The sequence below is a fragment of the Chiloscyllium plagiosum genome, unplaced genomic scaffold (genome assembly GCF_037043375.1).
Source record: "Chiloscyllium plagiosum isolate Xiang-an unplaced genomic scaffold, Cpla_swu_hap1 HiC_scaffold_3, whole genome shotgun sequence".
Taxonomy (NCBI): domain Eukaryota; kingdom Metazoa; phylum Chordata; class Chondrichthyes; order Orectolobiformes; family Hemiscylliidae; genus Chiloscyllium; species Chiloscyllium plagiosum.
This window is the reverse complement of record NW_028270141.1, coordinates 71,909,080-71,934,663: the sequence shown is the minus strand read 5'-3', so window position 1 is coordinate 71,934,663 and position 25,584 is coordinate 71,909,080. Positions and strand designations below refer to the sequence as shown.

The 25,584-nt window shown below is 39.7% G+C and overlaps 1 protein-coding gene across 5 annotated transcripts in view; it reads left to right on the top strand.

The window, feature by feature from the left end:
- Positions 1–25,584, top strand: part of lama2 (laminin, alpha 2) — a 385,009-nt gene that overhangs the window by 169,777 nt on the left and 189,648 nt on the right. For all 5 annotated transcript variants that reach the window (XM_087980433.1, XM_087980426.1, XM_087980423.1 and 2 more), the window contains exons 14-16: positions 4,838–5,049; positions 13,040–13,151; positions 22,801–22,914. In XM_087980433.1, coding sequence (XP_087836559.1) covers positions 4,838–5,049; positions 13,040–13,151; positions 22,801–22,914 — 438 coding nt within the window. The remainder of the gene's footprint in view (positions 1–4,837; positions 5,050–13,039; positions 13,152–22,800; positions 22,915–25,584) is intronic.

The following is a 25,584-nucleotide window of genomic DNA, read 5'->3' as shown; positions in this document are numbered from 1 at the left end:
AGTCCCACATCTCTAATCTATCTTCATAACTGAAATATCTCATTCTTGGAACCGTTCTTGTAAGCATCTTCTGGACTCTCTCCAAGACATTCAGATCCTTCCCAAAGTATATTATTTAGAAGTGTCCATAGTCCTCCAGCTGAGATCTGATATAAGATATTATACTGTGTATATTTTGTCTTATAGGAGACTTTAAGCTTGATTTGTCACTGTCTCCACGTATCTTGCTTAAACCCCTTTAATGACATACACCCATATATACCCAAAATTACCCTCATCAATGCTCCCTGTTACCTCTCCTAGAATTCTAACAAGTTGATTAAAAATGTTTTCCCCTTGGAAATCTATGGAGGCTGCCTCATATTTCTCTATGTAACTAGTAATTCTTTTCCAAATTATTATCATAAAATCAAAAGAATCCCTACAGTGTGGAAACAGGCCATATGGCCCAACAGGTCCACACCAACCCTCCAAAGAGTATCCCATCCAGACCCATTCATCTACTGTATTACTCTACACATCCCTGACTAACCCACAAATCTCTGAACTCTATGGGCAATTTACCATGGGCCATTCACCTAACCTGCACATTCTTTCTATAATTTTCCTGATAATTAAAGTTAAGCTGACTGGACTATAATTGCTGGACTTTTCTTAGCAAATTTATTTGAACAATGTTCTAGTCCTCTTGAATTACCATCTGAATATAAGGAAGACTGGAAGATTGTGGTCAGAACCTCTGCAGATTCAGTTCTCACTCATTTGCTGCAGGTGTCTTGTAAACTCTAAGCATCAATGGCTTATCCAATACCCTGTCATTATCAATTTGAAACCCTTCTAGTGACTGAGATTCTATCTCTATGGCCTGGTACCACAGCCTTGCCATCTGCCTCCATGTACAAATTTCCTTTTTTGGTCTCTTCTTATCCTTATTCCTCCCTTTACCACCATTTAACAACTGCATGCCTTCAGAAGATTTTGTAATTTCCTGTTGAGTTAATTGATAGGTTTTTTCATAATCCCTCTTTGTTTTGCATATTTGCTTTCTCACTTCTCTCCTGAACATTTTGTTCTTAATTATATTTTTTACCAGACACATCACACTTTTTCTTTTATCTTGAATTCTGTCTATCTTTTTCATTACCTCGGAAACTCTGGATTTTTTTTTTTCCTTTTTGAGGGAATGTATGTTGACTATATCCAAACCGTCTCCTCTTTCAAGGTAATCTATTGTTCAGCCTCAGTTCTTTCCTCCCAACCTAATTGGCTCCAGTCTAACTGGCCTAGTTGATGATGCTATGTACAACAGCATTCTTCCTTATTTACCAGATGTGGGGAGTTTGAGGGATACTGTTATGTCCCTTGAATTGGAACGTCAGTTCTCCAGTTCCACAAAATTTGCAATAGTTGCTAAATGCAATCTATGCTGAGGTGTCACAGGAACTGGAATGACTTGAGTAGATGATGTCATTGAGCTAATCAACTTGTTGCCATGAATACCAAAACAAATCATTGCATATCACAAAATGGCAAAATTAGGTGGTTTTGAGCTACTCTATTTTCTCCAAATTAGTTTAGCTTGGGAGCTCTTTTAAAAACCATATCTGTGATCCATTTTTGGATTTCTAACTCTATCTGTGGACATTCATCAGGGCTTTTTAAGTGTACAAGCTAATCCTGGTCACACATTCAGCACCTTTGACCTAGTTGACTTTGTTGTATGAACCAGCATGACTGATTCCTCATCATTTTTTTCTGGAGGTGTGTCAAAGTTTTAAAGGGTCAGAAGTCTCAAGGCCTCAGATAAGTTGTGAATCATAATCTGCACAGACCTGAAATTTGTAATGTGAATCCCAGTTATCTGCATCAATCTGAAGATAGTCGCCAAAGTTTTCATTTTAGACAGGTATTTTCTTGCTGCAATTCAAGAACTATCAACATTATTCCAGGAGTCCACAGTTTTTATGAATGTGACAGATGCCAATAGTTGTGCAAAGCCAATGTTTACGCTTTATTTTCAATCTCTTAAAGTGCAATTCAGTAGCACAGAAAGCTCTATTGATTAAGTTCAGAACTTGTAGTATTCAAGAAGGTAATTTCTTCATCTTGTCATCGCTGTTCAACCTCCTTGACAAGTTAATTAGCCTATGAATGGATAAAGCAGAACATGATCAGAAGTTTATCACTCTGTACTACTTTGATTTGCACAACATGATTTGCTGCTCTATGACAGCAAATGCACATTTGCAGCATTGAGAGTGACTTTCTGGAATGTGAGCAGCTGGAGTACAACGCACTCATGCTAACCTCAAAGCCATGCATGCATTTCTATCTCTGTCTAAGGTGAAAGGATTGGCATCGTTCCTGGCTGCCACTAACTTTTATTGCAAATTTGTCCCAAGCTGCACTAAGATTGCCGAGTCTCTTCAGAGACTAATGACCTAAGACAAATAATGGAAGTGGACAATCATATAGTGAACAGTATTTGACACATTAAAGGCAAAGATGGCATCTCCATCAATTTTTAAGCATTTCAACTTCATGTGGAAATATATGGCAGCACAGTTACATCCAGAAACCCAACTGAAGCTGTTACTCTCCTAGTCTATTGAAAGAAGTGAACAACCAATTGCTTTATCTTCATTCCCATTGCCATGAACAGAACACACATACAGGACAGCAGGAAGCACAAACTGCATCTATGCTTGTTATCATTGGCGCATGCATCTCTAAGCTGGAAAGTTCACTGTTTGCACTGATCAATAATTGCTGACTACATTGTTAGCACCAACTGCTATGCAGATCCTGACATGGTCAGATTGTCTTCAGTTCAGTTCAACTTCTAGGTTGACTTGGTCACTGGTTCACACTGCTGAGCTGCAGTGCTGAGCCAAGCTGATATGCTTGGCTGCACCTCTATCTTAGACAGTAGTAGCGAGAGTGTAGTGGCTTGCAACATTGAACCCTGTATGATTGTGATATGCTTTGCTGCACTTTTATGCTGGACAGTGTTAGTGATGGCTAGCGACTTGCAACATTGAAAATCACTGTGTGATCGTGGTCATTTCACTCATGACTATGAATCTTTTCACTCAAGGAGTCTAGGACAGAATTGGCAACAGACAGTGTTCTGCAAGAAGTAAACTGGCAAGCGATGTGAAATAGAGCAAGATCTAGTCCTGTACCACGAGTCTGGTGGCCAGCAATAGATCTGTTAATGGAAGTGTTCATCGAATATCCAAACTGTTGTTTCTAATGAGAAGTTGTAGTTAAACAGTACCTGTACCTGCACAACCAGTTCTGTAGCCAACAAAACAATGGCAACAACTCCACGTGGATACTAAATAAGAACAAAAAAGTACCTAGTAGGTCAAGAAGCATCTCTGGAAACAAACAGATTTAACATTTCAGGTTGTTAAGCTTACAAGTTAAAAATGTGAGAATTTGTGGAAATGCAAGAAGGGGGAGGGAAGAATTATGACGAAAGTATATAAAGATAGTGAAGGCCAGGGGAGATTACATAACAGAACATTTCATGATGCAACAGCCAAAGTAAAGGGTAGCAAAAGGTAGCAGCAGCAGCGTAAAGAGCAGACATTTTAAAAAGCACCTATAAATAAAGCTTCTTGACACACAAGACATTGTGTGTCATCTCAGTGTATCTCCAAGATACAAAGCGCAATAAGGAGTATGGTAGATAAGCAGGAGACTTGAAAAACACAGCAAGCCAGGCAGCATCAGGAGGCGGAGAAGTCGACGTTTCAGCTATAATCCTTCTGTTGCAATAAGGAATATAGTGAAAGAGTTGGAAAGTTGGTGTGGATCTATTCACTGGATGTACACTAGGAATTTTTAATGGCTGTTTGACTAATGTACACTTTACCTTTCCTCCTACCCTTGCAGGTCAACTGGGGATAGGCTTTAAATACTAGCTCTGCCATGTTTAACATCCTAAGAATTAATTTGATGATAAAGTTTCCAATGGGCTCAACCAGAGCTTCCCAAATCTTAATTAACATCTTGAAACTAGTAAATTCTAAATCTTCACTGGAACCCAAGAGATACAAATCAGCATGGAGGGTCCATTCCCAACATGGAGTCAGAGAAGAGAGTGTATGAAAATGTGACATGAATTATGGAGTTGTATGAGTGCCAAGCACTGGAAATGTTACTCAGCCAGTGGATAGCCGATTGTGCAGGGTCAAGATTCAAATTTCATTGTATTTCTTTCACAAACTACAATCCATCTACAACTATCTTGTGTGAAGTCCTACTCACCGATTTCTCCTGTGTTTGCTGACCTGCATTAGTCCCTGATTCTTCAATGCCTCAGATTTAAATTTTTCATTCCTCATATTCGAACCCTTTGGCACATGCTACACTATAGGTTAGGAAACACAACATCCTGATCATTGTTAATCTGACTATGACCTTTTGCATATCCATTCATTCTATAATTGGTTGTTATCCCTTCTGGACTTCACACGTTGGAATTCCCACCCAAAATCCCTCTGTGTCTTCATTAATTCTCTCTCCTTTAATTTCTCCTTAAGACCTTCTAAATAGTCACGTTTTGTCTTGGCATCTTTTGTTCTCTCTGATTACACCAGTTAAAGAGCACCTTAAGGCATTTTTTTACATTCAAGATGCTGTATAATACAACGTATTGTTCTGTTATTAATGTGGATTTTATGAGATTGTCACACCATTTACTGAAACTTTATAAGGGATAGTGTACAGTTCTTAGGTGGAAAGTATGTTTGAGCAAAGACCTAGTTGAGGACAAATTTTATTATATTATTTGTTTACATGCTTTGTTCTTAATTTTCTTTGTTAGGGTAATGGCATCCTCATAAGCAATGGTGCTGATGGAATTAAGCTCGACCCACTGACAGAGCACACCAAAATGATAGTTTTACGACCAGAGAACTTTGTGATTCATTCCACAATGTCACCTGTAAACAGAAAAGACTTCATGACTGTTCTGGCAAACGTTACCCGTCTTCTCATAAGGGCCACCTATAACTACGACCAGACTGCCATCTATGGGTAAAAAAATAAGCAATATATTTCCTTGTAGCAAATATTATATGTTTTATTGAAATTCAAACCACAGCCCACTTGCTATACTTTGGCCATTTAACTGATATACCTTTAATGGTTGAATTTTATGCTGGCATGGGCATAGGAACTGTGAAGACGAAACTGCTGGTGGAAATGGTTCAATTAGCCTTACCTTCTGGCTTGATCATTAATAATTCTATAAAGTGATATGGGTAAGAGAGGGTTACTGCTGTGACAAATTGATAGCCAAATGTATTAAAATGAATTACTGCATTTCGCTTCAACCCCTCCCTTTGTGTGGTTGCAAGTATGTTTGTGCATTCTTGGCACACTGAACCAAGTGACACATGGAAGAGACAGCCCATCACACCTATTTCTATTGTTCCTTGATGAACAGAATATTCTGTTTCCAGAGATAGAAAAATAGAAATCGCAGGAGAGCTCATCTTGTTTTTTTTATATTTCCTTACTTGCCTGTTATGAATAGAATCTTACCATTAATTTACTACAGTTATTGTCCCAAGAAGACAAATTGGACAACATTTTCCACTTAAAACAAGCTCATGTATTATTTGCTTATGTGGCAATGAAGAGTGCTGTGAAATATGCTTCATCTAATTTTCCATTATTGTTGAGTTACCTCATGGAAAGAAATTCATCTTAAGTAATAAACCAAATCAGGATGTAGCAATTCTGTGCAAGTACATTCTTAGTCATGCACCTCATTATTGATGATTTATTAAAAATAAGTTTGTACTTGTTATTAAACTACTACTGCAATTCATTAACAAGGATATCATTTATCTTAAATTTCTTTCCTTGTTTAATAATTTGTTTGATGACAAAGTGAATCTCAAATAGGGCATTTCCTTGGATTAAACTCATTTTGGTTAAGTCAAAAGCAGAGAATGTCCCAAAGTGCTTTAATTATAAACAGTAGGCACTGTCTGTTTACACTGGACAGTTGCGACTCTCCGGAGTCATTGTGCTGCAGGCTATAATACAAACATCCCAAATTGCAGTGGGATTCCTGGGCTCAGCTGGTTTGTAAAAAGCCCCCAGGCTAGTTTAAAGAAATGCAGCCTCCTTTCCCACTATTGACAGTGAAATTGCTTTAGGACACATAGGACATTGTCTATAAATGACAACAGGAGAGGGAGGCATTTCGAATTCACAGAATTACAATTTTGGTGACAAAATAGACACTCAGTTCATGCGTAAATCTCATTGAAGGGTTCCATTGCTGAGAGCCACTTGAATGCAAATTTACAAATTCTTTAAAGGATCTTCTTATATTGCTTCAGGAAATAAAAAGCATGAACATATTTCAGGTAGCTTGAATTGATTTGTTTTTCCTGGGAGTGAAGGCACTCCTCAGTGTGTAAATGGCCATACCTTTTATTGGGGCATGGGGAATATCTGATTTTCCTTTGTCTTCCTGACTCAATTTGTTTCCTTCTGTGGCACGGGCGGCACGGTGGCACAGTGGTTAGCACTGCTGCCTCACAGCGCCAGAGACCCGGGTTCAATTCCCGACTCAGGCGACTGACTGTGTGGAGTTTGCACATTCTCCCCGTGTCTGCGTGGGTTTTCTCCGAGTGCTCCGGTTTCCTCCCACAGTCCAAAGATGTGCAGGTCAGGTGAATTGGCCATGCTAAATTGCCCGTAGTGTTAGGTTAAAGGGGTAAATGTAGGGGTATGGGTGGGTTGCGCTTCGGCGGTCGGTGTGGACTTGTTGGGCCGAAGGGCCTGTTTCCACACTAAGTAATCTAATCTAATCTAATCAAATGTATGGGGATTGGGATTGCCTGATGTGCAAAACCCTGCTAATATTGGCTTATCCATTGCAAGCGGAGTAAACTCAGATTTCCTCCCACCTGCCTTTTTTTTCTAGTAGTTCAGGGTATGGCAAACCCATTAAAAGCATGCCAAGTTTGCGTGTTTGTGAAGAAAATGGAAAGTTTTTTTAAAGAGTCAGAAACATTCTGAATGATAAGTACCTACGTTGTGAAGATTTGTTCTTTAACAGAAAGTTGATCCTTACATTAACCTGCCCATTTGTACTAGACCCATTTCCAATGGATGAAGCACTGTTGTGCTCTTAAAATATTGCAAAATGACCTGTTAGCATATACTGTTACATTTTCTACTGTGATTTAATAGTTCCGGCTGATTTTAAACAAAAAGAAAAATTATTTTGACAGTTATGAAGAATCTGAACAGTGTCCATTACATTTCTGGTCTCATCTCCACTGTCCAGCCTACACCTCATTAACCTTTGACTCCCTTTCCTGTCAACAATCTATCAAACTCAGTCTTGAATAAATTATTAAACCCTGCAATTTTCTGGGGACGAGAATAGAGCACACTAAAGATCCTTTGAGAGAAAAAAAAACTCTTAAGTTCAGTCTGAAAAGGGCCAGCATTTTTTCTTAAACAATGTTCCCTGGTTTTAGACTCCCTGACAAAAACCTTCTGGTATTCAACATTTCCAGTCCCCACAAGAGTTAATATGTAGATCACCTGTCTTTCTCCTAAACTCAAAAGGATACACCTTTAATATGTTCAACCTTACTTTGTAAGGTGGCTCAGGAATGAGTGAACCTTCTCTGAATTACTTGTAAAACATTTTTTTTTCAGAGCAGGAGACCAAACTGTACACAGTACTCCAGATGTGGTCTCATCAGTTCGTTTTTTTATAATGCATTGCTGAGCAGTGGTTAAAATAAATCTTGAGTGAAGCTGTTTCTTCAAACAAATCATTCTCTTGTGAGGGATTATTAATTGTGGAGTTGTTCAGCTCATGAAGTAAGCCATAGGTGATGAACTTAATCAAATATACAGATCTCTGCTTAAAGTAAGCTAATCTGTAGAATTCCAATTGTAGGAAAGCAAAGGCATCAAATTGAGATAACTAAGGTGGTAAAGGAGCTTGGCAAAGTAGACGTAGAAAGGTTGTTTCCTCGTATGGCAATCTAGATTGGGAGGTCATAGTTTTATGGTGAGGGATAACAGATTTAAAACAGAGATGAAGAGAAATGACTTCTCTCAAAGTGTTGTGGATCTGTGGAATTCATTACCCCAGAGTACAGTGGATGTTGAGACTTTGAATAAGTTTAATGAGAAAAATAGACAGATTTTTAATTAGTAGTAAGTCAAAAGGCTATCGAGAAGGGGCACAAAAGTAGAGATGAGGCCGAGATGCAACCAGCCATGATCATATTGAATGGTGCAGCAATTTCGAGTGGTTGAATTGCCGACTCCTGCTCCTGGTTCTTATGTTCTGTATAGCTGCAGTAAAGCATCCCTATTTCTCTATGCCATTCTGCTTCCAATTATTGACAACATTTCTTTCCTAAACACTTGTTGCGACCTGCCAGGACTCCCAGTTCCCACTGTACCATTGATTTCTGCAATCTCCCTTTATTTAAATAAAAGATTGTTTTGCTATTCTTCCTGCCCAAATGGGAAAATTCACGTTAGCCCAAATCTATATATTTTCCACACTCTTAACGTGTCTACGTTCATTTGCACACCATAAGCTATTCTAGCTATCATATTTGCGGTACCTTCATCTAAATCATTGATATAAATTATAAATATGGTGGACCAAATGCTGATACCTGTGGCACTGCACTAATGACAACTTACTGAGAGAGACTCTTTATCTCTACCCTCTGCTTCCCGTTAGCTAGTGAATCTTTGCCGTTCTTGCTAGTGTCAAGACTGAATTCCCTGTTACAGAGCCTGCAGTCTCTACCTGCACTTTTTTGGGCATCCTGGGAAGGGCTCATTAAGACATTGGCAGCTGGCCCTTTGTGCTTAGAACCTACAGTTGTCCTGTACCACCATCTTATTAAACCTTACCAATTGCATTCACTGGATATTGTTCATACTAATCTCCATGCAACTCATCTCTCCCAGTGTGAACCCTGCTAACTTTGCCAGTGAATCAACCCTTACTCTGTCCCCAACCCCCTTTCAGAATGTCTATTAACTTGGGCTCAAGGCTAACAGCACTCCCAGAAGTACTGTGGATGATCCATGAAATCTGGTTGACAGGAAAGGCTAGAGGATGCTTTATCGCCTGGTTATATCTTTCCACCACTTGCCTGGACCAAAGGGCATGAGGCCCTTATCACTTGATCACACCTTAGCTTGACCCCCTAATCTTCCAGCACTTTCTCTTCTTATCAGCATTTTATTATGTTTCAATCCTCCAAATGTTTTTCAAAAATTCTTTGCCATACAGCTCCCAAGCATGAAGAATCCCTTCTTACTGAGATACCTCATTCCATCAGCCTTTATGCAAACTTCCAATTCTCAGGAATTTTAATCACCATCTTAACTCATAACTGCCCAAATTTCTCCCTCCCATGTGAACTCCCCGACTGAAGAGGATATATAAGATTCTGAGAAGGCTCGACATGGTAGATGTTGCAAAGATGTTTCCAAAAGTGGGGAGCCACAAACTCTGGGATGTAGTTACAGAATAAGGAGGCAATCATTAAAAACTGAGATGCAAAGGAATTTCTGCTCCAGAGGGTAGTGAATATCTGGAAGTCTCAAACCAGAGATCGTGGAGGCTGAATCATTAGAAGCATTTAAAGAAGACATAAACCGATCTTTGAAATATCAGGTAGTTGATGGTTAATCTGAGCTAATACAATCTGCCTTGCGCAGATCAGTGATGATTCTTTTCCATGACCTAACCCTGATTCTATTTTTTATGTTTTTAGAACTAGCTATGTCACCAGCCAAGCTGTTTAGGAATAGCTACAAAACTAGCATCTACCCAGCAATATGGAAAATTGCTCAGTTATGCCCTGCCCACAAATATAAGGACAAATCCAAACCTGCTAGTTATTCTCCATCTTGATTGACAGCAAAGTGATGGAAGATGACAATGTGAGCATAAACACTTTACACAAACATCTCTTAGACAGCAAGAATCACTCATGCTCAGTTTTGAGTTTCACCAAAACTAATTTTATCATGGCCTTGGTCCAGACATGAACAAGAAATCTGAACTCAAGATTTAAGAATTACTACCCTCAACATTAAGGTAGCATTGATTAAGAGACATCAAGGAGATCTGGCAGAATTGAAGTCAACGGGCATCGGGGGATAACTCTGCACTGGTTGAAGTTGTAGCTAGCATAAAAGAAGATATTTGTGGTTGTTGGTAGCTCATCTTCTCAGCTCCAGGGCATCACTAAAGGAGTTCCTCAGGGTACTATCCTCATCTTCAGCTGCTTCATCACTGACCTTCCCTCCAACATAAACTCAGAAGTGGGTTGCCACTGATCATTACACAATATTAGTAACATTTACAGTTTCTCAGACACTGAAGCAGTCCATACTAATATACAGCAAGACCTGCACAATATTCAGACTTGGATTGCTCCGTTACAGATCCCTGATGAAGGGCTTATGCCCTAAACATCAATTCTCCTACTCCTTGGATGCTGCCTGACCTGCTGTGCTTTTCCACACACACTCTCTCAATTTTGATCTCCAGTATCTGCAGTCGTCACTTTCTCCTGTTCCGTTGTACATAACATTTGCACCTTACAAGTGCCAGGTATGAACATGCACAAAAAAAAAATCATCTCCTTGTCACATTGAGTGGCAATAACATGACTTGATCCCCCATTATCAATATCCTGGGGATTATCATTGACCAGAAACTAAACTGGACTAGCCAGAGAAGTAATGTGACCACACGAGCAGGTCAGTGGCTGGGAACTAACTTCCTGGCTCCTTAAAGCCTGAACACTTACAAGTCACATATCAGGAGTATGATGGAATAGTTTCCATTTGCCTGGATGCGTGCAGCTGCAATAATTCTCAAGGAGCTCCATACCATCCAAAACAAAGCATCCTGCTTGCTTGGTATCCTGTTGCTTCCTCCACACCAGTGCACTCTGGCAGTAGCATATACTTTATATCAGATCAACAAGCTCCTTGGATAATGCTTTCCAAACAAAAGTACAAGGGCAGTAGACACATCATTATCATCTGCAATCTGCTTACCTTTCACACACCATTCCTGACTTGGAACTATAACGTGAATTTTACGATATCATGCGATCAAAATCCAAGAACGTATTTTCCAGCATCATTCCGAGTGTACAGACGGACTGTAGCAGCCTAAGATGATGACTCATCATCACCTTCTGATGTAATTTGGGATAAGTATTAAATGTGCCTGTGACTTCAACATCCCAAGAATGTCTAGAAAATGGCCCTGTCAAACTCTCAATCTCCATTTGCTGACTTACTTTGACTTCAGGTCAAGCAATCTCTTGACTTTAAAATTTTCTTCCTTGTTTTCAGATCCCTCTATGACCTTGTCCCTCCACACAAGTAGAATCTCCTGTCGCTTCACAGCTCTCCAAGATGCCCATGCACATCAAAAATCTGGCCTGTTGAGCATCTTTTAATTGCTCTGCCATTAAAGTCTACACCTTTGCTTGCCTCAGCCTTGAACTCTGGAATTCCTTTCCTGAACCAGTCCACATCTCCATCTTGCTTTTCTCCTTGAATACTACATTTTTGACTGAGCTCATGGCTGTTGTTTTCTGCTCTTACATAGCTTGGTGTCAATTTTGCTTTATAATGCTCCTGCAAAGCACCTTGTGATATTTTATTATGCTAAAGACAGAATATAAGTGAATGTTGTGATCTTGGATTGTTGAATTTCACATTTTCTTGACTTCAGAAAATAATTGCCTAAAAGAAGCTGTGATCAACTACATATCTTTATGAGAAAAAAAAGAGAAAGAGGAGGGGAATTTTAACTCCTGAGCAGTAATCAGTTTGGAGCACATCTGGCCCATCCAATACTGACAACCAAAGGCTTAGAAAATTTTATCAGGCCACACTTATTAATGGCAAAAATAGGACATTAATCCCAAAGTAAGGAACACAGGATTGGAGTTAGGTAGTTGGGGTGGTATGATGCTGACATTGACAGGCAGAGACTCCGTGTAGAGAAGCACCGCTGCTTCCTGTCTCATAATAAAACTTTCAATCTTATCGACACTCCTCTTCAGTGATGTGACTGACCCAAACTTCTGCTGAATTCCTAATTTAGATGGCATCAAGCCCTACATGCTACAATGCTAATTCAACCATGTCTGGGACTCCCTCAGTCTAATTATCTGATTATAATATTATTAGATGTCAGCCCCTCTGTGCAGTAGTTTTCATTTCTGTTTTAAATTTTATTCACTGTTGTTCTGCTCCTCTTATGCAATTTTACTCATCTTATTCATAAGCAGCGAATCACTTTTAGATTTCCTGAGGATGTGAATGGTGCTATATGAATAAATGTTCATTTTATTAGCCAGACAAATTTCATCAGTTGTTCCACTCCAACCTGGGTGCTGATGTTCATAATATCTGCATTCTGCCTCATTACCTGGAAATTAAAGATATTTTAATTCTCAAAACCTGAAATCTCACAAACAAAACTAGAATGACCTATGCAATAATAGTTGCAACACCTTAACATGTTAAAATCCTTTACAGTATCTTAATATGTGTGGACCATTCTAAACCAATTTTAAAGGGAGTCGAGAACGAGCAATTTAAAGGGTTACAGATTAAAAACGGGAGGGAGGGCCACTAAATGCAACTGCTCTTTCAAAGAGCCAGAAGAGATGCAACAAGTTGAAACAAGCTGCTGCACTGTCTGATACCTTAATCTTGACAAATTGTATAGATGAGTTACTGAAGACAATAGTGCATGTTCTCAGCAAAGGTGTCCTTATGGACATGCCACTATTTCTAATTAAAACAGAAGTTGCTGGAAGACCTAGTTTTAAACTGTTTCATGACAATTAACTCACTGCAGATCCACTGGGAGGAAATGTAATTAGAGCTTCTCTTCTGTAATTATTTGAATGGATTTAAATTTAATTATGTTTTATGAAGAGGATATATTTTTGTTCTGTTTTTGCCTGAACAGGTTGAGCTCTGTTATACTCCAGACAGCTAATCCAAATTCATTAGGCCAACAGACAGCTACAAGCGTTGAGATTTGTCACTGCCCTCCTGAGTACTCTGGCACATCTTGTGAAGTGAGTAACAATTGCAGGATTTAAATTTTGTTATCAATAAATTTCTTAATCTGCAATGTTTCATCTCTTATCAATGTGGCAAAATGATAACCAACTATATCACTTTAGGACTTCTAATGGTCACCAACAAAGGTAAATTAAAATGAATGGTTGAACAAACCTACAGGGCTTTCTTATCTCTACATCCACCGCTTGCCTGTTTTTTGTGCCTTTTCAACTTCTTAGCTGTTGGTTGAGAAAGTAAATAAAAATTTTGATCTTGTGGTGCAATCAGAAATTTATTTTTAATTCATTCATGGGATGTGGGCGTGGCTGGTATTACATCTGTTGCCCATCCCTAATTGTCCTTGAGAAGGTCATGGTGAGTGCCTTCTTGAATCACTGCCATCCATGGAGGGTAGATACATCCACAATGTTGTTAGGGATGGGATTGCATGATCCAGACCCAACAACACTGAAGGAATAGTGATATATTTCCATATCAATTCACTGAGTGGCTTTGAGTGGAACTTGGAGGTGGTGGTGTTACCATATATATTTTGCCTTTATTATGTAGTTGTTAATAAATCTACTAACATCGGTTGGGTTTGTTTTTAATTTCTCTTTGGGATGTGTGCATTTCTGGCACAGGCCTGAGATTTATGGATTAATTGTCCCTGAAGGGCAGCTCTGTTTTGCAGTTCAGGTCGCCCTGTTATAGGAAGGATATTATTAACGATTTTGGAGAAGATTTGATAAGCACAGTTGGCCAATTCCTACACAACAGACCTAAACAAGAAGGCACAACATGCCCAGAAACTTTAGCCACCCTGCCAAATATTAAAGACATCTCAGAGATCATGACCAGACTACTCTGGCTCAAAGGCATCATGGTTGCACATAAACCTTCCACCACACTGAAACAGCTCCTGATGAATTTAAAGGACCCCGTACCAACAACCAGCAGAACGAATGTCATATACAAAATACTCTGCAAGGACTTCAACAAACACTACATTGGACAGACAGGCAGGAAACTAGCCACCTGGATACATGAGCACCAACTAGCCACCAAAAGACATAACCAACTATCACTGGTATCCATACACACAGATGAAGAGGGATACCAGTTTGACTGGGACAATACATCCATCGTGGGACAGGCATTCAAACTGGAACTCCACTAACAAACCTTTCGATTTGGACCCCATTTACCAACTTCTCAGAAAAACAACCGGAAGTGATATCACCCACCACAGCAGACCAAGACAGATCAGTAGCAAGCAGGACAGAACACCAGCACTTCCTTGGAGGCTCACTGATGATGTTACCTAGGATGGTGATGAAACATCTGAGAACAAATCTACCAGCTCAGCAAGCAAACTTGCAACCTTATAAACAGTGTATTATTAAAGTAGAGAGGGTTAGAAAAGATTTATCCAAATGTTGATGGTAATAGAAGGTTTGAGACATAAAAATAGGATGGATAGGATGGGACTTTTTCACTGGAGTTTAGGAGATTGAGGGGTGGCTTTATTGTGGTTTATAAAATCATGAGGGGCATGGATAAAGTGAATGACACTCCCTAGGGGAATCCAAACTGGGGGGCATATTTTTAAGGCGAGAAGAGAAAGATTTAAAAAGGACATGAGGGGCTGCCCTTTTACGCAGAGTGGTTCATGTGTGAAATGAACTGCCAGAGAGGGTGGTGGATGCAGGTACATTTACAACATTTAAAAGACATTTGGATAAGTTCATGAATAGGAAAGATTTGGAGGGACATGGGCCAAGTGAAGACAGGTGAGGCTAGTTTAGTTTGGGAACATAGTTGGCGTGGATTGGTTGGACCAAAGGTCTGTTTTCATGCTGCATGACTGTGTGGCTCAATGTGGATCATGAACCACCTATAATCGAAGGGCTTGCTATTTTGATGTAAATTAAGAATCAACCACAGTGCTGTGGGTCTGGAGTCATGTGGGCCAGACTGGGTCAGTCAGGACAGCAGAATTCCTCCTTGATGGGCATTCATAAGTCATAGGTTTTTTCAATGATAATCCAGATATTTCATGATCAACTTCAATCAGACTTGAATTTCATTACAGATTTATGGTTAACTGAATTTCAATTCTCCAGCTGCCATCGTTGAAATTGAACTGATACCTACAATTCTAATATCAGTAACATTGCCACTCTTTTACCAGCAGTCAAGTAGCCTGATAAGTCTGGTATCTCAGAGATGCATTTTATCTTAAGTCACTGACAAGATGATCCTTGGATTATAATTAGCACAGGCCTTTACAAGTTGAATTTTCAGACTCCTGATTGCTTCCCAGTCGACATGCCTGGCTTGACTAGCCTGGGTGAATGAGCCCTGGAGCAGCCTGCTACAATAAGGAAAGAATTGACAGCTTGGGTCTTTCTTCTGTATGTGAGAAAGAGATTGGGGTGACCTAATGGAGGTCTTTAGATGATGAAAAATTTAACAGAATAATATTTAATTTTAATATTTAGTAGAGTATATACCGTAAGAATGTTTACTATGTGAAAAAGAAAATAACCAAAGGCCACTAATATAAAATGGTCACAAAGAAATTCAATTAAAAATTCAGAAGAAACGTCGACATCCAAAGAGTGATGCGTATGTGAAAATCACTACAAGAGGGATTGGTTGAAGAAAATTGAATAGATGTAGTTTAGTTGAAGCTGGAAGTTTATTTAAGGGAGAAGAAAATAGGTGGCTACAAAGATAGATTTAGATGATTAAAAATTTGGAGGATGTTGGAGTTTTTTTGTGTGGTATATATCTTAATAATCATTATTATACGATTATAATCACACCATGTTTATAGAACATTGGCTGCTGTCTGGCAATACTTCAGTATTAAAATTCTCATCTATTTTCAAATCTGTCCATGACCTCAAGTTCTCCTGTCATGCAATGTCCTCCAGTGCCACATGTCTCCAAGAATTTTGTATTTCTTCATATCTGGCCCTTCGCACATCCATCATTGGTCAAAACTCTCAAATTTGGAAATCCTTTTCAGTACTGCTGCCATTTTATCTTTTTCTTTTGCTCACTCCTCCTTTATGACTCTCCTTAAAAATGTACCTCTGTGATCAAACTTTGACCATTTGTCTTAATGTTCCCTTTGTGACTCTGTGCTGTTCTACATGCCAACATTCTAATGAAACACCTCGTAAACACCTTTTACTAAAGGAAATTTAAGTGCATATACACGTATATATTCAAGTTGCTGTTGTTTCAGATCAGCCAGTAACTCATGCAGGATAGTTGTCAGGATTGTCTATCTCCACAGCAGTGCTCAAACTGGAAATGCTGCTTGACATACTGTTAATTGGTCTGATGCACAGCTACAATGTGTACTTGTAGATTGGTCCTTTGAGATTCAAATCCCTCAGCTCAAGAGTTGCAGCTACCATCTAGTTAAATGGTAAAGGCATCTGTAAATCTAGCTGTGCTTTCTCCTTTCCACGACTGTACTATGCCAAATGTCTCCATCTGTCACACACTCAGTCTTTCTCAGAATAGATTCATCTGTGATGGTGCTTCTAATTGAAGGGGAACATGGTCAATACATATGGTGTCTTCTCGTTTTTCTCTAAGGGCATCCAAAGCAGTACAAGAACATTGTAGCTTAGAATAATGGGTTGGAACAGATTCCCAGGACAAGACACTTCTTAAAAAAAACCTCATTCACAGAATGTGGGCATCACAGGCTGGGCCAGCATTTATTGCCCATCCTTAATTGCCCGGTTAAGAGTTAATCACATTGCTGTGGGTCTAGAGTCACATGTATGCCAGACAAAACCAGGACATTATTAAACCAGATGGGTTTTTCCTCAACACTTGACAATGGTTCCATGGTCATCATTAAAAACTTATTTCCAGATGTTTATTGAATTCATATTTCACCACTTGCTATGTCAGGATTTGAATCTGGATTCTGAACACTACCTAGGTGTCTGGATTAATAGCCGAGTGGTAATGCCACTAAGTCATTACCTTCCCCTGTAATGCGTTAGACTGCAATGCTGCAATGTCTACCTAATATGTATAATGTGGTGAATGTTACAAAAGTTCAAGTTTTAGTTTCTTTCTTACTGCCTTCTACTAATTTGAATGCTGGCTTTGAAAACTCCTTACATTGGCTTTACCTCTCATGGTGCCTGCGTTATTTGCATAATATATGTTGCTACTTCTCCTTTCCTAAGTATTGTCCTTTATACTTATCAATATTTAAATGTCATTTGCCATGTGCCTGGAGGCAGTGTAAGTTGTGCAGATGGGACAAGAAAGTTACAAAAGGCCACAGGCAATTAAAAATGTTGACAGATGTAGTGACAACTGAAGTTCCATGATGAGTAAGTGTGGAGTCATTCACTTTGGAATCAAGGAAGACAAATTGAATGTTTCTTTTTGAAATGTGGTGAAAGATTAGGTGCTGTGGAAGAACATAGCTGTTTTACTGACTGTAGGCAAACAGATCATGAAAACTGTGAACAGGGACCACAAGTCTAATACAAAGTTAGCCTTTATCTCAAAGAGCCTAGAGCACTAATTGATGTTTCATAATAATAAACACAAATAGAAAATGCTAGAAATGATCTGCGCACAGTGAAATTGCAAGAGTTTCACATCATTCATCTGTCTGTGCAGATGCAGCCAGATCTCCTGAATATTTCCAATATTTTCCATTTCTGTTTTAGATGTCCAACATCTGCAGTATTTCAATTTTTGTGGAATTGATCTTTCAGTTGAGCAGATGTTCTGCACACAATTTGAAGTACTGCACTTTGAGAAGGTTAAAGTGGTCTCAGTGGAACTGCAGCTCAGATTCACCAGAGGCTTAAAGAATTAAATGATGTGGACTGGTAGTATAAACCTGATTTGCAGAGCCTGAAAAGTGGAAGGATGGTTTATTTGCGATCTTAAAGTTGACAAAAGCATTTGGTAAAGTGGAGGAAAAGATCCTATTTTCCTGTTGTGGAAGATCAGAATCGCGCGGGATAATCATACAATCAGTTTTTCCTCAGACAGGATTCTGAGCTGTTCCTCAAAACTTATTGAGAATACTGGGAAAACTGAACTTGGATAGAGAGGTTTTTATTACATGCACTATCAAGATGTATGTAAGTGAAAAATAGCAGATAACTAGGACGGAAGTATAGATTAGCCATAAACCAGTGAAATGGTAGAAAAGGAGTGGGACTTTCATTAATGCAGGCTGCTGGTCTATGAGCACCCAAAGGTCTATTCCAGTTTATCAGCTTTTTGGAAAGGCATACAGATGAGACCAAGGGCTTAATATCATCTGTACTTCATTGCACCAATAACAGTCATGTTTGGCAATCATTCTACTCTTTTGTATTTGTATTAGCTCTGACATAGAGGTCATTTCACCTCCATAATATTAACACTCTGTGTATTTTTAATTTATCCACTGCCAGGCACTATGGTTTCAGTAAATGCCCTGACGTGTTATAGTTAATTGCTGGATGAGTAAGCAAATTTAAATTAATGGTTTATAATGACCTCTACCTTCGCAGACAAATTTACCTTATTCAGCTCACATATTAATATAGTTGCCCTTCTCTCCTTCCAACCTTTTGGCTACATCTTGTTCTGTTGAGGAAAGAAAGATAAATTAACAGGACTTCCAGTGCTCTTATTCTACTAAGTAAAAGCAAGACGAGTCACGACTGCTTTTCTGCATGAGTAATTTGCAGTTGCCTGTAGTATTTCTTTATTACTGTTGCAGCAATTAACCATGTTACCAGACATGGAAAAATGTATTTTTCCTTTTGCAATGTGCTAGGTCAAGGCAACAATACATTTACATTTGCAGTCAGATTGAATCATCAGACATTGGCTTTGCAGAGTTACTGCTGAGAATTGTAAAATACTGTTAAATTTATATACCATTAACATTTTTACATATGTTAATAATGGAATTGAGACAGCTTTAATGAGCACATCAGGAAAATCATCTCACTGTTTCGTTATGCTTATCATAATATCCAAGCCAATGACATCAAGGAAGATGGCTGTGGTTGTTGGAGGTCAGTTATCGCAGCTCTGCAGGAGTTCCTCAAGCTAGTATCCTAGGCCTAACCATCTTCAGCTGGTTCATCAATGACTCTCCCTCCATTATAAGGTCTGAAATGAGGAAATTCGCTGATGATTGAACATTGTTCAGCACTATTCACAACTCTTCGGATACTGAAGCAGTCCATGTTCAAATGCAACAAGATCTGGACAATATCAGGCTTGTTCTGACAAATGGCAAAGAACATTTGCACCAGACAAATACCAAACTATGACCATCTCCAGTAAGAGACAACCTAACCTCCACTCTCTGACATTCAAATTGTGTTACCATCACTTAACTCCCCACTATCAACATCCTGGGGTTACTATTGTCCAGAAACTCAACTTAACTTGCCACATAAACATATAAACAGTGACTACAAGAGATGGTGGGAGGCTAGGACTACTGCAGCAAGTAATTCACCTCAAGAGCTCCAAAGCCTGTCCACTCTCTACAAAGCACAAATCAGGACTGTGATGGAATACTCCTCACTTGCAGCTCCAACAACACTCCAGAAGCCTGATATCATCCGGGACAAAGCAGCTGGCTTGATTGGCACCACATTCACAAGCATCCAATCCCTCCACCACTGATGTTCAGTCACAGCAGTATGTACTATCTACAAGATGCACTGCAGAAATTCACCAAAGTTCCTTGAGCAGCACCTTCCAAATCCATAACCACTTCCAGCTAGAGGACAAGGGCAGCAGAAACATGGGAACACCACCATCTGCAAAGTCCCTTCCAAACCTTGATTTGGAAATATGCCGCCATTCCTTCAGTGTTATTGAATCAAAATCTTGAAATCCCCTCCCTAAGGGCATTGTGGGTCAGCCTACAGCATATGGACTGTTCAAGAAGGCAGCTTATCACCACCTTCTCAAGTGTAACTAGGGACAGGCAATAAATGCTAACCGTCCAGTGATGCCTATATCTTATGAGTGAATTATTTAAAAAAAGTAATATGGAAGAAGTTTTGCTTACTTCACTATATATCTGACTTTGGGGTGCTTAATACTTGGCAGAAGCAGCCACAATAAGAGGAGACAAGTTCTCCTGCACAAGCCATTAGACAAAAACTTTATGCCATAGATGGTCTTGACTGTACTGAAGAATCTATGCACATCAGGACTGTCAGCAAATTGCTGGATTTCATGTGCTTTTTCTGCATACTGCCTGTTCTTTAGGTCACAGCTCTTTTTGTTGGACTTAGGCCTTCATTTGTACGTCAACCTGCTCCTTTCCTTAAAGCTTTGGTGGTGCTACTGGTTTAGGAATATCAATTGTGTGTGATTCAGTAGCTCCCAGATCTCTGCATCTCACAGCTCACTTAATCAATCAATATCTTTTTGTAAACTCCTTGTGTACTCTTAAGCTTATTTTGTTACCTATCTTTATATCATCAGGAAATTTGGCAACTGTACCTTTTAGTCCCTTTGTCTAGGTAATCCATATACATTTTAAACAGTTGAAACCCAACACTGTTCCCTGTGGCCTAACCCTAACCTTAACACTGACCCTAACCATAACTTAACCCATCACTCATTGCATTTTACCAACCAGAAAAAGACCCATGTTCATCTACTCTTTGCTTTCTGTTAATTAGCCAATCATCTATCCGTTCCACTGTGTTGCACCATATCAAATGCCAATTGGAAATCTAAGGACAACATAGCCACTAGTTCTCCTAAATCCTCAGTATGTGTCAAAGTCTTGAACTGATTGGTCAACATGATTTCACTTTCACAGGGTCATGTTGACTCTGCCTGATTACCTTGAATTGATTCAATTGACCTGCTATAACTTCTTTAACAATAGCTTCTAACATTTTCCCTATTTTCCTGGTACAGATGTGAAGCAAACTGGCCTGTCTTTTCCTGCTTTCTATCTCCTTTTTTTGAAGTAAACGAGTTACATTTGCTATCTTCCAATCTAATAGGATCGAGCTCAAATTGAGGGAACTTTCCAAAACTTTTAACTCTTATCAGGTGTCCTTCTTAAATTTAGCTGCCTGCAGACATACACCACTCTCCTCCATGTGTTGTACCATGACATGCAAGCCAGGATCCTCACTTACTGATCCATTACAAATCGATAAGTATAGGGTTGAGCAAGGCTGTGTCATTACATCAATGTTTTTCTTCCATCTTCCTCATCACAACACTCCACTCCTTCTCCATGAAATTTCCTGTGTAGTGGACCTTCTACACAGAATGTGCAAGGAACAGTTGAAACTGCATCACCTCCAGTCCTGAACCAGGCCCACCCCAATTCTGCCATCAAACTGCAGAATGCAGGTGACGCTTTCATGTGCTCACGCTAAGAGGCGAAGCTCTAGACCACAATGCATGCATTCACGAAAGTTTTTGGGAGAATGGGACTTACCTAACAGATGGAAGACAAAAGTCCTCTACCAGACTGCTCCTGCAAAATATCACCGTCCCCCAACTACCAAGACGCATGACGAGCAACTGGAAAACATGGATCAATTTTCATACCTTGGGAGCCTTTTCAATGAAGGCAGACAGTGACAAGCCCTGGTAGAGGCCAAGTAAGAATGACAGAAGGAATGTAGAAAAAAATCCGAGTGTCCCATTCATGTCAAAAAGTACCACGTACCCCACCTTGCAACAGGGTGTGTGCATCTAACATCGGGAGTCACCTTAGGACTAACAGTTATAGAGTCATATTAATACAACATGGAAAGAGACCCTGCGGTCTAACCAGTCCATGCCAACCAGAACCCCAAACTAAACTAGTCACACCTGCTGCGCTCGGCCCATATCCTTCCAACATTTCTTATTCATGTACTTATCCAAATATCTTTTAAACATTGTAACTATACTTCTGGTGGGGAAGAAAGTCTCCTAAGAAGATGATACTGACATAAAATGCAGATTGTGGAAAAATGCTCACACTAGCCCTTGGATTCCCCACCTTTGTTAATACAAACCTTGGATTCATCTTGTATAATTCTACCTTGTACAACCATAGATTAAGGTGGACAAGATTAAAACTTCAAATTGTTTGATTATATATCTTAATAATACCATTGTTTAACATAAAGCACTTCACATATCAAGCAATCTACTTAAACAGAAGGAGCAATTTTGGTTTTTTATTTCTGAAATACAAAAGGGCTGGCATGGTGGCTCAGTGACTCAGTGGTTAGCACTGCTGTCTCACAGCGCCAGGGACCTGGGTTCGATTCTAGCCTCAGGCGACTGTCTGTGTGGAGCTTGCACATTCTCCTCGTGTCTGCGTGGGTTTCCTCTGGGTGCTCTGGTTTCTTCCCACAATCCAAAGATGTGCAGGTTAGGTGAATTGTCCATGCTAGATTGCCCGTAGTGTTCAGGGATGTGTAAGTTAGGTGCACTAGTCAGGGGAAATGTAGAGTAATACGTAGGGGAATGGGTCTGGGTGGGTTGCTCTTTGGAGGATCAGTGTGGACTTGTTTGGCCGAAGGGCCTGTTTCCACACTGTAGGAATTCTGTAGAGCCCATTTTGTATGAGTGAAAATATTCCTTCAATAAATAACAGAAATATTTTCCTTTTCACAGTCCTGTGCACAGGGATACAGACGAGTAAATGGCACCCTCTATGGAGGAATCTGTGTACCGTGTTCTTGTTATGGCCATTCTAGCTATTGTGATGACATTACTGGAGAATGTTTGGTAAGTATTAATTAATGCAATGCATTCATCCAGCTGGGATGTGAGAATGTTTTATTTACAGCAAATCCAGAGTATCCATGCCAGGGTACTATTTGGAACAATTTTTTGAAATCTAGCAGCAGCACACACACATCCCCAATTCTGTTAGTAACATTGATCGCACCATCTGTTTCTCATAATATTTGTTGTTACAGTTAGTGAATGCCTCATGTTACGAAAACCTTAATGGGAAATCTAGGCTTTATGGTGCAATAATATTTTAAAATTATTTTCCATGTTGAAGCACAAAACCTGTGCTTTTACCTTGGAGTGCTACAATACAATATTGAACGGAGTCAAACAATTATAACCAGGGAGCTGTTTTGTTCTCTTTTGTTCGGTATTTGTTGTAAATAAGCTCTTTGGATTGGCACATGTATTTAAAGTTCCACAATCAGTACCACAATAAATAGTTATTTGTTAGACCAGAGCCTGAGTATTACTGAAAAAATCACATTTGACAAAGTGTTTTGACTTGGACCATGCAGTGTAGGAACAGGAGTAGGCCATTTGATCCATTGAACCTGCCTCACCATTCAATGGCTGAATTAACAATCCTCAACTCCACTTTCCTGCCTTATCCACATAATCTTGCTAGAACATAGAACAAAGAACAAAGAAAATTTAAATCCCAGGAGCAGGCCATTTGGCCCTCCAAGCTTGCGCCGATCCAAATCTACTGTCTAAACCTGTCGCCCAATTCCTAAGCACCTGTATCTCTCTGCTCCCCACCTACTCATCCATCTGTCTAGACGCATCTTAAATGAATCTACCATGCCTGCCTCTACCACCTCTGCTGGCAATGTGTTCCAGACACCCACCACCCTCTGTGTAAAGTACTTGCCGCGTGTATCCCCCTGAAACTTTTCACCTCTCACCTTGAGAGCGTGACCTCTCATTATTGAATCCTTCACCCTGGGAAAAAGCTTATCTCTATCTACCCTGTCTATACTCTTCATGATTTTGTAAACCTCAATCAAGTCTCCCCTCAATCTCCTTTTTTCTAATGAAAACAAACCTAACCTACTCAACCTCTCTTCATAACTAGCAACTTCCATACCAGGCAACTTCCTCATAAACCTTCTCTGCACTGTCTCCAAAGTGTCCACATCCTTTTGGTAATGTGGCGACCAGAACTGTACACAGTATTCTAAATGCGGCTGAACCAATGTACTGTACAATTTTAACATGACCTGCTAGCTTTTATACTCAATACCCCATCAAATGAAGGCAAGCATACTATATGCCTTCTTGACCACTCTATCCACCTGTGCAGCAACCTTCAGGGTACAATGGATCTGCACTCCCAGATCTCTTTGCTCATCAACTTTTCCCAAGGCTCTTCCGTTCATTGTATTATTCGCTCTAGAATTAGACTTGCCTAAATGGATCACCTCACATTTGTCTGGATTGAACTCCATTTGCCAATTTTCCACCCAACTCTCCAGTCTATCTATATTCTCCTGTATTCTTTGAACAGTCTCATATGCTTTCTGCTACTCCGCAAGTCTTCATGTCATCTGCAAACTTGCTGATTATACCAACAGTGTGGTATGATCAGCAAGTTCCAGATCATTTATGTATATCACAAACAACAGTGGCCCGAACACTAATCCCTATGGAAAACCACTGGTCACCTTTCTCCATTTTGATAAACTCCCTTCAACTCTCTGTCTACTGTTGCTCAACCAGTTCTTTATCCACCTAGCTAGAACACTCTGCATGTGACTTCACTTTCTCTATTAGTTTATCATGCTAATTAACAATCAGCCTATCTCAGCCTTGAATTTCAAATCCGTTAATACAGCCTCCCCACTACTCCTCTAGAAGGGTGAAAATTGCATTATGTGCCCTTATTTCCTGCAAATAAAAATACATGGTCCTGAATCAGCTGCAGAAAGGTCAATTTCTAAAAAGAAAAGGAAATGCCAGAGTTTTCTATAAGCGCATCAATTGTAAAAGGAGAAATTGAGCTGATTCGAGAACTAACAAGAATACTTACATGTACAGGCAAGCAACATGACTGAGGAGTTAAATGAATGATTTGCATTGGACTTTACCAAAAGGCAAATGCTGCTGAGGCCATGGTGACGGTGCAAGAAGCTCTGTCACTAAAGATTTACAAAGATGTTGCCAGGGTTGGAGGATTTGATCTATAATGAGAGGTTGAATAAGCTAGAGCTGTTTTTCCTGAAGCGTTGGAGGCTGGGGGTGACCTTATAGAGGTTTATAAAATCATGAGGGGCATGGATAGGGTAAATAGACAAGGACTTTTCCCTGGAGTGGGGATGTCCAGAACTAGAGGGCATAGGTTTAGGGTGAGAGGGGAAAGATATAAAAGAGACCTAAGGGGCAACTTTTTCATGCAGACTGTGATGCGTGTGTGGAATGGCTGCCAGAGGAAGTGGTGGAGGCTGGTACAGTTGCAATATTTAAAAGGCATTTGGATGGGTATATGAATAGGAAGGGTTTGGAGGGATATGGGCCGAGTGCTGGCAGGTGGGACTAGATTAGGTTGGAATATCTGGTTGGCATCTGTGGGTTGGACCGAAGAGTCTGTTTCCATGCTGTACGTCTCTATGACTCTCTGAATCTAAGTGTTTAAAATTGATGAGGAGGTGGCATTTGGAT